This window comes from Neomonachus schauinslandi, chromosome 9, assembly GCF_002201575.2.
Source record: "Neomonachus schauinslandi chromosome 9, ASM220157v2, whole genome shotgun sequence".
NCBI lineage: Eukaryota > Metazoa > Chordata > Mammalia > Carnivora > Phocidae > Neomonachus > Neomonachus schauinslandi.
In genome coordinates, this window is record NC_058411.1 from 140,489,389 (window position 1) to 140,503,637 (window position 14,249).

At 49.1% G+C, this 14,249-nt stretch overlaps 1 protein-coding gene across 1 annotated transcript in view; it reads left to right on the top strand.

Annotated features, from left to right (window-relative positions):
* The window catches only part of ADAMTSL3 (ADAMTS like 3), a 343,828-nt gene that overhangs the window by 38,773 nt on the left and 290,806 nt on the right, over positions 1–14,249 (top strand). Inside the window, exon 2 of the mRNA XM_021680458.1 lies at positions 9,329–9,448. Coding sequence (XP_021536133.1) covers positions 9,329–9,448 — 120 coding nt within the window. The remainder of the gene's footprint in view (positions 1–9,328; positions 9,449–14,249) is intronic.

Below are 14,249 nucleotides of genomic sequence, written 5' to 3' on the forward strand. Positions count from 1 at the left end.
CTGAGCCGAAGGCAGTCGCTTAACCGACTGAGCCACCCAGGCGCCCTTTATTTTATTTTTTAATTTAAATTCAGTTAGCAAAAATATAATACATCATTAGTTTTTGATGTAATGCTCAATGATTCATTAGTTGTGTATAACACCCAGTGCTCATCATATCACGTGCTGACCACTCTGTTTAGAACTGCAATTTGTACTCTCCCCCAATTCTTTTCCCATGTGATGTAGTATACATTTTACTTCTCTCTTCTGTTCATTTTCTGCTTCCCCTCATTAAGACTGTAAGCTCCTTGGGAAAAGTGATTCTAGTCTGTTTTGTTGACTGCTGAATTCTGTGTGTCACAAACAGCCTTGACATGTAGTAGGTGCTTAATAAACACATGTGGACTGAGTAACCGGGTAGACGCCACAAACCCAAGAGTTGCTTGGACACGCCAGGCTTTGGGGATTTCCCCTCACCACCACTTTGGTAAAATAAAATACTTGTTTGTACTCGATTTAAAAAGCAAAGATGTCTTTTCTCTGCCAGAGAGATAATCATGAGTGTTAGCGGTGAAGAGGCTATGGGAAAAATACATCCTTCACTTTCAGATCAAAGTGCAGATTCCCGTGCCCACGCTGGGCCTGAGAGTTTTCCTCCCTGAGCACTGAAGCCCCATCAGGGAGTCGGGGGGAGTCGCAGAGATGGCCCAGAATAGTTCCCACTCACAGCATCCTCACCAGCAGCTCAGGGTCCTCAGAAACCGGGGGTCCCCTCTTCTGCTGACTTCGGGGCGCTGCCTGCCCAGTGGGACTGGACCAGGAGGAGTGTGCGGGGAGAGGGACGGCCTGGGTTAGCGGGTTTGCAGTCTAGTCAGGTTTGAGGTGACCGTCCATCTGGTTTTTTTCTATTTTCTTTTTTTTAAAAGATTTTATTTATTTGACAGAGACACAGAGAGAGAGGGAACACAAGCAGGGGGAGTGGGAGAGGGAGAAGCAGGCTTCCCGCTGGGCAGGGAGCCTGATGCGGGGCTCGATCCCAGGACCCCGGGACCATGACCTGAGCTGAGGGCAGACTTAAGGACTGAGCCACCCAGGCGCCCCTATTTTTATTATTTTTTAAAATTTTATTTATTTATTTGACAGAGAGAGCAAAAGGAGGGGAAGCTGCAGAGAGAGAGAGGGAGAAGCAGGCTTCCCGCAGAGCAGGGAGCCGGATGTGGGGCTCGATCCCAGGACCCTAGGACCATGACCTGAGCCGAAGGCAGACGCTTAACGACTGAGCCACCCAGGCACTCCAAATTCTTCCATTTTTGAAAGGATTGTTTTCTTGTCCATAGAATTCTTGGTTGAGTTATTTCTTTCAACCCAGATGAAACCCTGAATGTTTCATCTCACTGCTTTTGGTTTCCATGGGGTTGCTGATGAGAAATAAGCACTGCCTTAATCTTTTTTTTTTTTTAAGATTTTATTTATGTATTTGAGAGAGAGAGATCACAAATAGGCAGACAGGCAGGGAGAGGGAAAAGCAGACTCCCCCCGCTGAGCAGGGAGCCCGATGCGGGGCTCGATCCCAGGACCCTGGGACCATGACCGGAGCCGAAGGCAGACGCCCAATGACTGAGCCACCCAGGCGCCCCATCTAGTTTTTTTCTTTACCAGTGAGCCCTGTTCAGGGGATACAATATTCAGTGTTTTTCCCCTGAGGTATTTTAAGGTAGAGTTATTTCCATGTGACATTTTGCTAATTGAGGCTGGTTCCAGTGGGTCAGCTTACTTCAAGGTCTTGAAAAATGAACTCTTAAGTAAAATTTTTTTTGGGGGGGTGGGTCCAGCAAAAGAGGAGCTGTATTGTGTATATTGGCAGGGGAAGACTTTCGTTCCTCTCCCCATTCAGAGTAATAGTGGAGTTTTTAAAGAACCCCCTTGTGAAACGCCGGTGGGGTATATTCAGCCAGAGTGTTTTGGTCTCTCTGTGGTGGACAGAATATTCAGGCATCAGTCATGCAGGGCTCTGTGGGGGCGGCGGGGGCGACCTGTGCGGCTTTGTCTGGGAAAGAAAGGGAATTGGTGCATGTCTTCCACGCACAAAGCCCAGCGCTGAGCCCTGAAGAAGGTTCAAAGATGTAGAGAGGTATTACGACTCCATTCTCAAAGCTTTTCTCCTTTCAGGAAACTGAATGATGAAATCTGTTCCAGCAAGATCTTTTCACCCATGACTCTTGGTTCTGCTTGGTGCTGGCTGAAGATGTGTTCGCCAGTGTGTGTGTGTGTGTGTGTGTGTGTGTGTGTGTGTGTGTAGGGGGAAAAGGGAGAAAGGAGAGGGAGAGAGAAAATGAGAGAGAGAGTACATGTTCAGTGGCAGGCAGACTAGTACTATGAATGATGTTTATTGGATCCAAATTCCAGTTTGCTAAAGAGAGTCTTAATGTGACAAATTCAGGGAAGGACCTTCTGTGTGGAACAGCTCACTCTGAATATGCATGCCCATAAGGCACACCCCACCTCACAGCTCCAGGAGGGATCCCGAAGTGTCTGCCGCTCATATTTCTTTTGAAAACGTGACTCAGAGTTGAAGCTGAAGTTTGAAACTACATGGTATTTTGGGCAAGGCATACTCAGATATTTATCCAAATATTCAGTCTTTCAACCCAACAGTATCAAGAGAACATATTAATTAGTTGAGGGTAAATAGGGAAGACAAATCTTAAATCCCTAGCATAAATTTTTAAAAACTAACAAAAAAATGTGAAAACTAATTTTCTTTCGGCTCACTTTTCCAACCTTGCCCAAGTAAATGTGTGTGTGTGTGCTTTACATATATATGGGTTTCACATATATAAATTGTGAAAAGTCTTGGAGTGATGACATCCTACTTGAAAAAACAAAATGGAAGGGCTTTTTTTTTTTTTTTTTAATTTTTAAACAACCACTGCAGGTTCAAGAGACAAAATGCACATCATACTTTTGGGAGCAAAAATGTGGTTGGTATGCTGAACTTAAATAATATTGGTTAACTTGATTTTCCCCTATGGGCTCTGGCAAGTGCACACTGTAAGGTTCTGTGTGCTAGCCAGGCCAGGAGGAACGACCCCCAGGACCCTGCAGAGAATATGGTCCTTGCAGACTGTCCCCAGGACCTGTGTGTTCTGCCTGCTCTGCATGCGAGGCAAACTTCTAGACTCATCCAATATTACCATTTGGAGGAGCGGTCCCAACCTCCCATCCATATAGTGAATTCGCCCCTATGGATCTTGGCTATGAATCAAGATTGGCTTCCTGGGCATTAATGTTCCAGATGGGAACCTTAACAGTTTCCTGCTAAGCACTGGTGTCAGGAGGAGGAGTCCTTCCTTAGTGGCTCTGGGCCTTGCCTTTGTGCGTTTAGCTTCTGTCCCAACCTACTAAGGTCTGTTGGGATCTCAGTTCTTCTGTCTCACATCTTCATGCCTTGTCTGTGTCACTGCAGCTGTGAAGCATCTGGCAAGGTGTTTCTTGAATCCGCAAGTGGCCAACATGTGGACATCTGAAATGAGGGGACTGTGATTGGGTAAAGTCACCATCAGCCTGGAGACGGGCTCTTCTTGGCTTGGTAAAGGACCCGGGTCTCAGCCCTGCTCCTCCTCAGTATTTGTGGCAGTGACAAGGATGCGGATAGAGGGCATGCTGCTCAAATTTGGGCTGATGTATACAGTGATAGGACAGTGATGTGTATACTGGGAGACAGAGTCAGGATCCAAAGTCTTGACAGGCTGGAGTGATGGGCCAGGTCTAGAGGATGGGGATCAGTGCAGTCGATATCTCCGCATGCAGAGACATGGCTTCGTGGTGGCACATGGGGGAAAGACTGGGTGGCCTTCACTGACCGCAAGTCTGTAGAGGTTAGCGGGGTGGGGTTTGGCTGCGTTCACACTCTGGAGGGAGGTGCGTGCTCCATGGGTGTGCTCAGACCAAGCTGGGAGAAGTGTGTAACCTGGCCTGTTGCATTTCTGTGGGAATCACATTGTATTTTTTCTTAACTGGTCACTGCCTGACCTTTGAGGCACAAGGGGCCCCATTCTCTACTATAGGGACACCCTCTTCGCCCCTGTTTCTCTCTCCTTCCATTATATCAGCCAAGCCTTTTGCTCAGTCCTGGTAGGCATTCTCCATCCTTATGCGGTACAGATCGAGGCCTGGGACACTGAAATCTTGTCCTCAAATTGGCATCATACAGTTATTTCCTCCTGCCACAGTCAAAGTCTTCAGCTGGAATGGGAGCTGGACATGCAGCTGCATCCCCAGGTCTCAGATTCATGGTCCCTGGAGGGGCTGTTTGGATTCCTCCTGACCCCATCCCTGGTGACTCGGCAGCTGCAGACAGGGGCTGGGGGGTGGGCGGGGGGGGTGATGCATTTTGGCAGCGTCTCTCTGGGCCCTGGATCTGTGCCCTGGGAAGATTGCACGCTTCCTGGCCCAGCTTTCCTTCCCCCCCCACCTTCCCTTCCACTCTTGCTACTCAAGGGCCTGACCTCTCGGGTCACCTCCCCCTGCCAGGAGCCAAGCACACCACCTCCCTGACATGTAGGAAGTCCGCTTCCATCTGGGTGAGGACGTCGGCGCTTGTTCTCAGAGGCCTGTTATCGGCATGGCACTTGCTTTTGGAAGCCACCAGTGAACTCAGCCAGTTCTGCCAAAGGAAGGCCTGGTTCTTCTCAGACTGTTTCCCACTGATGGAGGCAGGGAAACGGAACAGAGGTGACTTTGCACTCAGCCGCTGGGAGCCCCTGTGCCCCTGGTCAAATCACCTGCCCTCCTGTGTCTTGAAATGACGCAACGGCACCCACCTCAAAATGAGACGAAATGAGACCATTTTCACAAATATCACCTCACAGCTTGATCGCCTTCTTTCCTGGCTTTGTTTCCAGAGGGCCTCTCAAGACTCCTCTGTTGGGCGGTCGGAGGTGGTGCAGGAGAAATGCCTGCTCCAGGAGAGGGGTGGGGATTCGAGTGTCTCAAAGTTTCTTGCGTTCTGTAATCCTGGGACTCACATGCTTACTGGGCTCAGACTCTGGAATTCACCTCAGAATGTATGTGTTTGTGGAGGGAGGGGCGGGGGGGTTGCTGTGGGAGAGGATGCTAGAAGAGCGGTGCCAGTGGCTGGGGCACCTCAGACCTCAGCTGGGGAGCAGTGGGCCACTTCTGACCAGTTTGGTGTCTGTGAACTTGCTAGATTTTGACAGATCCCTGTTGCCTTGGAAGAGAGTGAGCTCCCCATCACTAAAGGTATTTAAGTAGAGGCTGTAGGGCATCTGGCGGGGTTTTTGAGGTAGACGGACTGGATTAGGTGACTGAGAGGGGCTTTTCAAGTGCTGGACATTCATAATCGTGGGATGCCACAGCACGCACTTTCAAATTTCAAACAGCCATGGTGGTGCCCTTTGACCTTGGTGCACCCTTGCCGCAATGGAGGGAAAGGACTTGGATTGCAGTGGAGCTTGAGAATCAACTCTTGAATGATCAGAAATTTACTGAGGAGTAAAGATTTTGATAAAAAGAGATAAGTATAAAGTCTTCATTGTTTATCGGTAGTGAGTGGGATGAGGGGGTGGAGAGAATCTGCTGTTGCCCAGGGACTAAGGACCTTGAACTGCACAGGTGAGGTTGCTGAGGAAGCACCCTGTCCGGCTTAGGTCAGGTAGTGCAGCCCACCAGTCTTCCTTCCTTATTGCCCAAACACCTGCGGTGGGGGATGGGCAGATGTGATAGAGACGCTGTTCTCAGCCTTAGGGAACTTCCTCCAAAATGCAACGCCTCAGTGGGCCTGGGAGGAGAGGCAGAAGCCTGGGATAGGAATAAGACATAGGGCAAACATACCTCATTTTACCCAATCCGAATTTAAGCAGAGAAAAGAAAGCTCATTGGAGCTAATTAAATGTCTGTAGATGTGTTTAATAGTGTGGAGACAGAGTCATGAATCCTCCGATCACAGAGAAGTGTTAAGTGGTGTGACAAAAGGAACCTTCAGAAGATTCCATGCACAGCAGGCTTAGGACAGTCCCGCCCTGCCACAGAAGGCAGCGGTTTGGGAGAAAATGTGGGTGGCCCGCTCTTCCAGCCATAGGGCAGTTGCAGAGGGGCCCAGGAGAGAGCCAGCTGGGAGGTAAGAAAGCTTAATTGGGAAGTGGGATGACAGACACGGGTGGATGATCTTGGGACCCAGTAGAAGGGTGTCCAAGGAGTAGGCACAGGGAAGATGGAGGGTCAAAATCAGGGGTCTGCCGGTGGCTGTGGTGTGGTGTGGTGTAGACTTACATGGACCAAGGGCCGTCATCTTTATGAAAGCCAGGCTCTCCACGTACGGTTTGGACCCCATTCCTCTGTCTTCTCAAAGGGCTCGACTCCTGCAATTATCTCTCTCGTCTCCTCCATGGTCTTACCACTAGATGATTACCATAACCGAGCACACATGCTCCCATTTCTCCAATCTTTAAAAATTCTGCCCATACTTCCATATTCCCTCTCGCCATTGCCTTGTTCAAAGTGTCCTTTCCTGGTCTCTTCCTCTTCTCCCATCTGGTCCCCAAACCCATTACCGTGGTCCCTCCCACTCCACTGTACCTATCTTGTCAAGGTCGATGATGATCTCCTTGTTGCCACATCCAGTGGACCCTTCTCTGGCCTCATTTTATTCAATATCTCGGGGACATTGAAGGTAGTTGGCCACTCTCTTTGATGCTGAATCCTTCCATGACCCAATATTTCTCTTTTTTTGTTTATTCTTCTCTAAGTGATTACTAGTTTTAACCTCTTTGGCTTACTCCTTCTCTACTCACCTTCAGACGTTAGCATTATCGAGGGCCCCAGACAAAGCCCTGTAGTTTGTCACACTCTTTCTCTAGGGAGGGTCCTTTCAGGTAGGATGACTGTGAACACGTGAGTGTATGTATGTATGAAAATGTCAACGATGATTTCCAAATCTCTGTCTTCAGCCTTAGACTGCCCTTCTGAGCTCCAGACTTGTGTATTAAATGGCCAACTCAAGCTCTCTGCATGGATGTCTCCTAGGCATCTCAGACTTCACATGCCTCAAACAGAATTATTGCCTCCCTGCCCTCTCTTCCTGCCAGGGCTGCCCATCCATGGCATTCCTTTATAGCCTGTTGCTCAAGCCTAAACCCCAGAAATTGTCCTTGATTCCTCCCTTCTGCTCACCCATCAGCAAGTCTTGTAGGTTCTACTTAGCGTCCATTCAGTTCTCCCCTTCTCCACTGCCATCATCCTTGTCCAAGGAATCATCCCTTCTCTCCTGGATTAGTGCAGCAGCCTTCCAACTGGTCTTTATGGTTCCATTCCTGCCCCCTTCTAATCCATTCTCCATGAAGCAGTCAAGGTTTGAGATATACCTGGTGGTTCTCTAACCCCTTGCCTGGGCCCACAGTGCTCTGCATGTCCTACCTCTTCCATTCTTCCTTTTCTTCCTCTCTCTCTGCTCTCTTCCTTGTCCACCTGGATTAGCCTCACTGACCCCTCCTTTCTGCAGACTCAACTTACCCTATATCACCCTATTTATTTCCTTTATATCACTTAGAACTTTAATTCTCTTGTTTACGAATTTATTTACTTATTATGGGTCTCCATTAGAATGAAACCTCCATAAATTTGAGGACCTTACCTTTCTTGTTCCTCATCATACCCATAGCTCTTAGAATGGTTCCAGGCATATAGTAGGTGCTCAGTAAATACATGTGGAATGTGTGGTCAGCTAAATATAAAGCACTGTATTCAGGGAGCTGTCTTCAGGTGACGACCCTAGGCTGCTCCCAGCCCCCACTCCTTTGTAACTGGATCTGTGTCTTTGCACATGGTTGCTCTTGGGCTCCAGGCCTGGCTTCTGCTCTGTGGTGTGTGGCAAGTCTCCTTAGGCCTTTAAAATTATGATTTTATGAATTCTAAAAGCAACAGAAGCAAATCACAACTACCAGCAACTAAATGTTATGGACTGTTTGCTAGGTGTGTTGGTGATCAGTTTATAGGAACTGTCTTGAGATGAAACCCATCGTTGTCTTGCGGGCATGTAGGATTTCCCCTGAGGTTTCCCTAGATGTGTTTGTTTTTGGTGAGAATAACTGGAGTTTGACACATACTCAAACTGCCTAGGAAATATACACAGAAGTAAGAAATCTTATCGTTAAGTTCACCTCCTACTTTCATATGGACATTTTAATTCCCATCTTACTTTTTTTTTTTTTAAGCCTGTTAAAATTTAAACATTGGAACAGCAGGTCAGAAAGCAGAAGGTAATCACCTATAGCTACAGTCAAGCCAGAGAGTCTGTGATTTTTTTTTTTCCCTATGCAAATAACCACCGAGGAGTGAAAACATGAATACTGGAGAGATTTTTTGCTTTTTCTGGGATTTCATGTTGAGATCCATAAAGCGGCACTAAAACATGTGAGAGCCAGTTGTCTCTGTGGGGTCTGTGGTATTAGCTCCTCTCCCTTTTCCTTCCCAGGCCACTTATGGCAATAACCTTCAGCAACCATCAGAGTGCCAGCTGGCCAGGTGTGATGGACACATTATGCACCTTCGACGGGGCCTGGCCAGACTTCCCTGCCAGACTCTTGACCCCTGGCACTGCGGCAGGCTGCAGGGGACCCTCCCCCCCCGTAACTTCTGGAGCAAAGCTGCCCCCACAGAAGGCGGCATACTAGAGGAAACCTGCCCAAACACAGTGAGGTGACGGGCCTGTGTCAAGGCAGGCCTCGCTGCTCACCACACCGAACTCTTGCAGCTGATTGTCCTATTTTCCTCACTTCAGATCAGAGGAATCCAGACTCTAGCAAGAAGTGGTGATTACAGGTTGGAGGGATTATGGGGTGATTTATATTTTCTTTGTGTTCATCGGTATCTTCAAAGTTTTCTACAGTGAACATGCCTTTCTTTTGAAGTGCGGAAGAAATTTTGTTTCTCACTCTTTCACCAAACAAAAACAGGAAGGAAGGAAAGAAGGAGGGAAGGATGGGAAAGGAAGAAAGTCCTAGAAACAGTGGCTTTGCAACAACAACCCTTAAGTTACCTGCACTGTAGCTGAATCGCTAGAAGGTTGTGAGCAGTGGGGAGGGGGCAGGTGTCAGGCAATCAATAATGTGTGGGCCATTTTGAGGTGGACCAGTGGGGTGTCCTAGCCCAACAGCGCCTCACACAGACTCCTGGTGTGTCTCACCTTGGCCTTTACTAAACGAGGTCACTTTCCTTCTGGGGACAGCCGTTAGCGGGTGGGTGCTCTGGGAATCACTCGGCTTTGGGGACTACCTGTCAGGGGGTCCTCATGGGGCCTTATTTGTAACCAGATGACCTTGCCTTTCAGGCCACAGCAGAGAAGTCCCCCGGAGCCTACTTCCTTCCTGAGTTTGCACTCTCCCCCCAGGGAAGTTTTCTTGAAGACACAACGGGGGAGCAGTTCCTCACGTACCGCTACGACGACCAGGTAAGAACCTCCTGAAAGAGCCTCCCTTTGGCTTTGCCATCTGCCAACGGGCAGGAAACAGTTTCTCAAAAACAACTTGAAAATAATCATGTTTTTTTCCCCTTGGCACAACTAGTTCAATAAGCCATTGACTCTCCGGAAGGATCCCAAGACCTCTGGGCTGCCCACGCTTGCACATACCATTTCCTACACAGTGTGTGGTTATTGCTCTGGTCGGGGTGTCGGCTTGAGTCACCTTTTCTTATTTTTATCGGAAATCTGTGGTAGATTCGTTCATTTTAGTGATCACCAAATTTATTTATCATCTGAAATTATCCAAGAGTACTGTTTTCTGATTAAGCCTCCCTCTCTTTGCCCTCCTGGCTTTTATTCCCTTTCTTTCACCAGTGCCAGCATTGGTCTTTTTGCCCATTTTGCAGAAAGGAACAGGGTAGTTGTGCGTCCTCGCGCACTCACGCACGTGTGTGTGTGGTTCAGTTCCTTCATGGCAGCTCGCTGAGGACAAGGCTGTGCTTGGCTGAGGCGCGGAAGCTGGGTACTCGGGACTGACTCCCTTCCACTCCCAGCTCACGCTGACGCCTTAACAGCGTGAAGGGTCGTGCGTGTCTCTGAAATCACTCACCACTCATTGGAAGCAGAGCATGTCCACTCTGCCAAATGCAGAGGTTTCTAGCTGCTGGGGCCGGAGTTCAGGGGGTGGTCGGGTGGGACTGAAGGTGATGGAGGCCTTGGGTGGACCTGGCAGAGCCTGGCACAGGCAGGGTCAGGTGCAGATGCGGAATGGGGCGAGAACGTCTTCTCAGGACACACGATGGGACAGAGCAAGATGGGCCAGTGACCGAGGTGTCCTCTTCCGTGTGGTCAAGGCCCCACAGCAAGTTTGGGCCCGATTGCAGCATGCTAGTTAGGGGGTGGGTGGTGCTTCTCGGGAGCGGCTGCTCTGGGACGGTTGCCGTGGCAGCGTGTGCAGATGTGGGATGTGACAACGGGGAGCAGGCCAGGCAGGCAGAGTGCTGGAGATGAGGCGGGAGAGTTACCAGGCTGGTGAAGGAGGGCGAGTCGGGTGCCGAGGGTGGCAGGAGTGGTGGTCTGACCCCAGCACCCTGCATCCCAGCTCGGGGGGCGGCCCCATTCATTTCCATCCTTCAGGCTGCTGCTGAATGGCCTGCACTTGGGACGTTTGGCTCTGCACCTGGGGTTGGGGTGAGGGGCAGGCTGTGAACCCCGGGTCCCAGCTGTGGGCAGGGAGCTACCCAGGTGCTCAGGACAGTGGTAAGAGGAGACCGATTGTTTAGTAAAAAATCAACTTGCAATCAGTTTTCCACGTATCTTGAGAAGTGCGTATGTGAGTTGTTGCTGTGGGGGGACAGGGTCCAGCCCACGTTCACGTAATGGAGCCCAGTTAACACTTCCGATGGGCGTTGGGGCCTGGCTGCTAATGGGGTCTAAGCTATCATTAAGTTGCTTTTTACCCTTCTCCCCGGTGGATTTTTACAGGGCCTGTAATTTATGGCAGCTTTTAATCGAGAAATCAATGATCCAACAGGTTTTTGTGTGAGAACTTCAGGGAGCTAATTGAGAAGGCAGTAGAGGATAAAAGAGGGTGTCTGGAAAATCATGAGCCAGGTACTGTTTAATTAAAGAGTGCTTAATGCCTTCTCCAGGTTCTACGGATACGTTGTATTTATATTTAATATAATAACAATATGCAAGCTGCAAAAAGAGGAAAATAAGCCCCCTCAGCCTTTTCAAAAGGCCTAAAGCAGATCTTAGAAGGATGTGGCACGCTGTGGAAATCTTGTCCTAAGACACGGTGTTCCAAAAAGCCCCAGCGAACAGCACATGAAAACATTCTGTGTTGTCCCCACTGTGTATTTCTTTCAAGGGGAAGGAATCAGGTCAGACTATAGGAAGTCAGTAATAGCACCTGCTTTCTGCTGGCAGAGGCAAAGAAAACAGGTTACGCAGGCCTTTGTACCCAACTAGGTGTATCTCCTGAATGAACTCCTGAATGAGCTAGAGAGAATCCAGCACCCCAGGCCTTGGTCCTCTTTCCTCTTAATGCTGAGCGTGCAGACCGCATGGTACTGGCAGGAGCCTCTCAGGCAGAGGGAAACCCAGCTTGAAAAATCCCCGGGTCCTGCAGCACACAATGAAACGTGAAGACCAGTTAAGAACAGAGGCTCTGGGGATGCCTGGGTGGCTCAGTCGTTAAGCGTCTGCCTTCGGCTCAGGTTGTGATCCCAGGGTCCTGGGATGGAGCCCCGCATCGGGCTCACTGCTCAGCGGGGAGCCTGCCTCTTGCCCTTCCTCTCCCCCTGCTTGTGTTCTCTCTCTCTCTGTCTCACAAGCTCTGGAGTCAGACTGCGTTGGTTTTGAATCGCTTTTCTGATGCTTGACTTCCTGGGTGACGCTGGGCACGCTGCTTCACCTCACTTCCTGAAGCGACTTCATGCTTCCTGTGTGAGGTGGAGACCTGGATGGTGTCCACCCCATGGAAATGTTTTAGGGATTAAAGGAGGCCATTCATGTAGTCTCTCTGCGTAGGGCCTGCTGCACGTAAGCACGTGATCTAGCTGTTGTTATGACTCATACGATTTACAAAGACCCCATTCAGAGAATCTCAGATATCCTTGTGCTGAAGGAAAGGAAGAGTATTCTCCACTGACATCGGGGACAATAATTTTTTTATGGAGCGTTAGCATTCATATAGTAAAGTACACACATATCTGAACTTTTAAATACCTTTTTACGTTTGGAATCACCCGATTACAGAAACCCAGATCAAGAAACTGAGCATGTCCAACTCCTGGGAAGCTCCTTGTGTCCCCGCTGAAGAAGTATCACCCCTCTGACTTCTGTCACTATCCTAGTTTTGCTTTTTATTTTTGATTTTACATGGATGGGGTCACACTGCATGTACCCATAGATGTCTGGCCTCTCTCAGACAGCATTATGTCTGAGAGATTGGACAAGTTGGCGCATCCAACATAACTTAGGGTTCAGTGTCCGTAAGTTGTATCTTTTGGAACAAATTGTCTCGTATTGGAACACGAGGCAGCAGCTGGGTGGGATGTGGCATTGTTCCCCGCACAGAAGTTACCAGAGTGTCCCTAAAAGGTTTTCAGTGCCGTCCCTCTGCAGTCCACATCCGGAGAGTGGTGGGGACAGTTGTCCGGTGTTGCCCCATCACGTCCAGCGGCTGCTGGAATCCACAGATCCCAGCCTGGCCAGAAACAGGGCCAGGTCTGTGGGAGTGGCCGCCCGGGGCCAGGTACCTACCTGAGGCCTTCGCAGATTTGCGCGGCCGCCTGAAGCCAGAGCGACAGAGAGTGTGTGCTGTCGAGGCGGCAGTCTGGTTCCTGAAGTTATAGGATCCGGACTGGCTGGCCAACGATTCTCCTTCCTGCAAAATCGGAAGCCAGCAGGTGCAGGAGAGATACTTGTCTTCAGCAGAGCTCGTAGGACTTTCTAGAGTATTTTATCCTGGCCTACTTTCGCGAAGACCTTTCAGGTCACTCTTCCAATGTCTCCTAGGTTAGGTGTCTGGAAAACTAATAACCCCAAGGCCAGTGAAGCACAGTTGTGATGTAGGCTGTTTAAGGAGTCACATAAAAGGTGCAGCGGCTGGTGCTGACAGTAGGGCTGAAGCTGGCAGGGTTAACAGCGCAGCTCAGTGCAAACGGGACCCGTCAGGCAGCCTTCGTCTTGCTTCTGCTACTAATTAGCTTGTAATTTAACAAAGGTTTTCAACATCTTTGGACCTCAGATTCCTCATTTGTTTTGAAACACAAAGTGACTGGGTTTCATGATCTGAAAGCCTTCCACTCTGAAACAATCTGGTGGTTTTTTTTTTTTTTTTTGAAACTATGGATAGAATAGCATACCTTGCAGAGTGTTAATTGGATCATTCTGATCATCAAGGCGGTCTTGCCAGCCATGCAGTAAACTGTTACTTAGAGAATCATAGAATTTTACAGCTGGTCTAGACCTTGGCTCAAATGCCTCATTTTATGAATAAAAAAAAACACACCAAAAAACCCAGAGACTCTGCATGTGCAAGTGACCAACTCAAGGACACCAGACAGTTTGAAACAATGAAGACTATGGCACTCCGACCTCAGGCATCTAGCTCCTTCTCTCAAGAGAATCACCCAGAAGATTATCTCCTTTCCTAAAAATCCTGCTTCCACCGTTGGTGTCAACAGTGTCTTGGAGACCTTGGTAGACCCAAGGGAAGGATTTCCTATTCCTGAGTTGCTTCCTTAGCTTGTTCTTTAACTTAGCTCCTTCAGGAGTTAAGAATGATCTCTGTCGATGGCATTTACAAGCATAATCATTATCGCACTAGGAATGATGTTTTTTTCAAAGTCTGGGTGGAACATGGCAGCTCAAGTTAAAATGGCGCTGACTTCCCATTTAGCGAACGTGTCCCCACAGGGGCAGCATCCTGACATTTGGTTGCTTCAGTCATACAAGGTAGTGGACGCGTGTTAGTTTGGGACGAGAGAAGGGCTTGTGGTCCAAAGACTTGATAGCCAGCCAGCCTCTGGGGTAAATTCCTTTGTCCTTTCTCATGGTGGTTTTGGAGTGGATCCCTACAGTGCAGAGGACCTGTTCATAGCAAACAGCTGAATGTCGGCCGGTTCTAGGAAGCAGAGTCTTGAATTCTGCAGTTTGTTCTTGCTCCGTAGCTGATGGGGGCGGGCAGTCACTCTCGGCCTGTGTCTCTTTCTGGGAAAGAAGGTGGTGAGTCTTTCCATCCTCACCTCTAGTTCACTGAAGCTTTCAACTTGGGGCC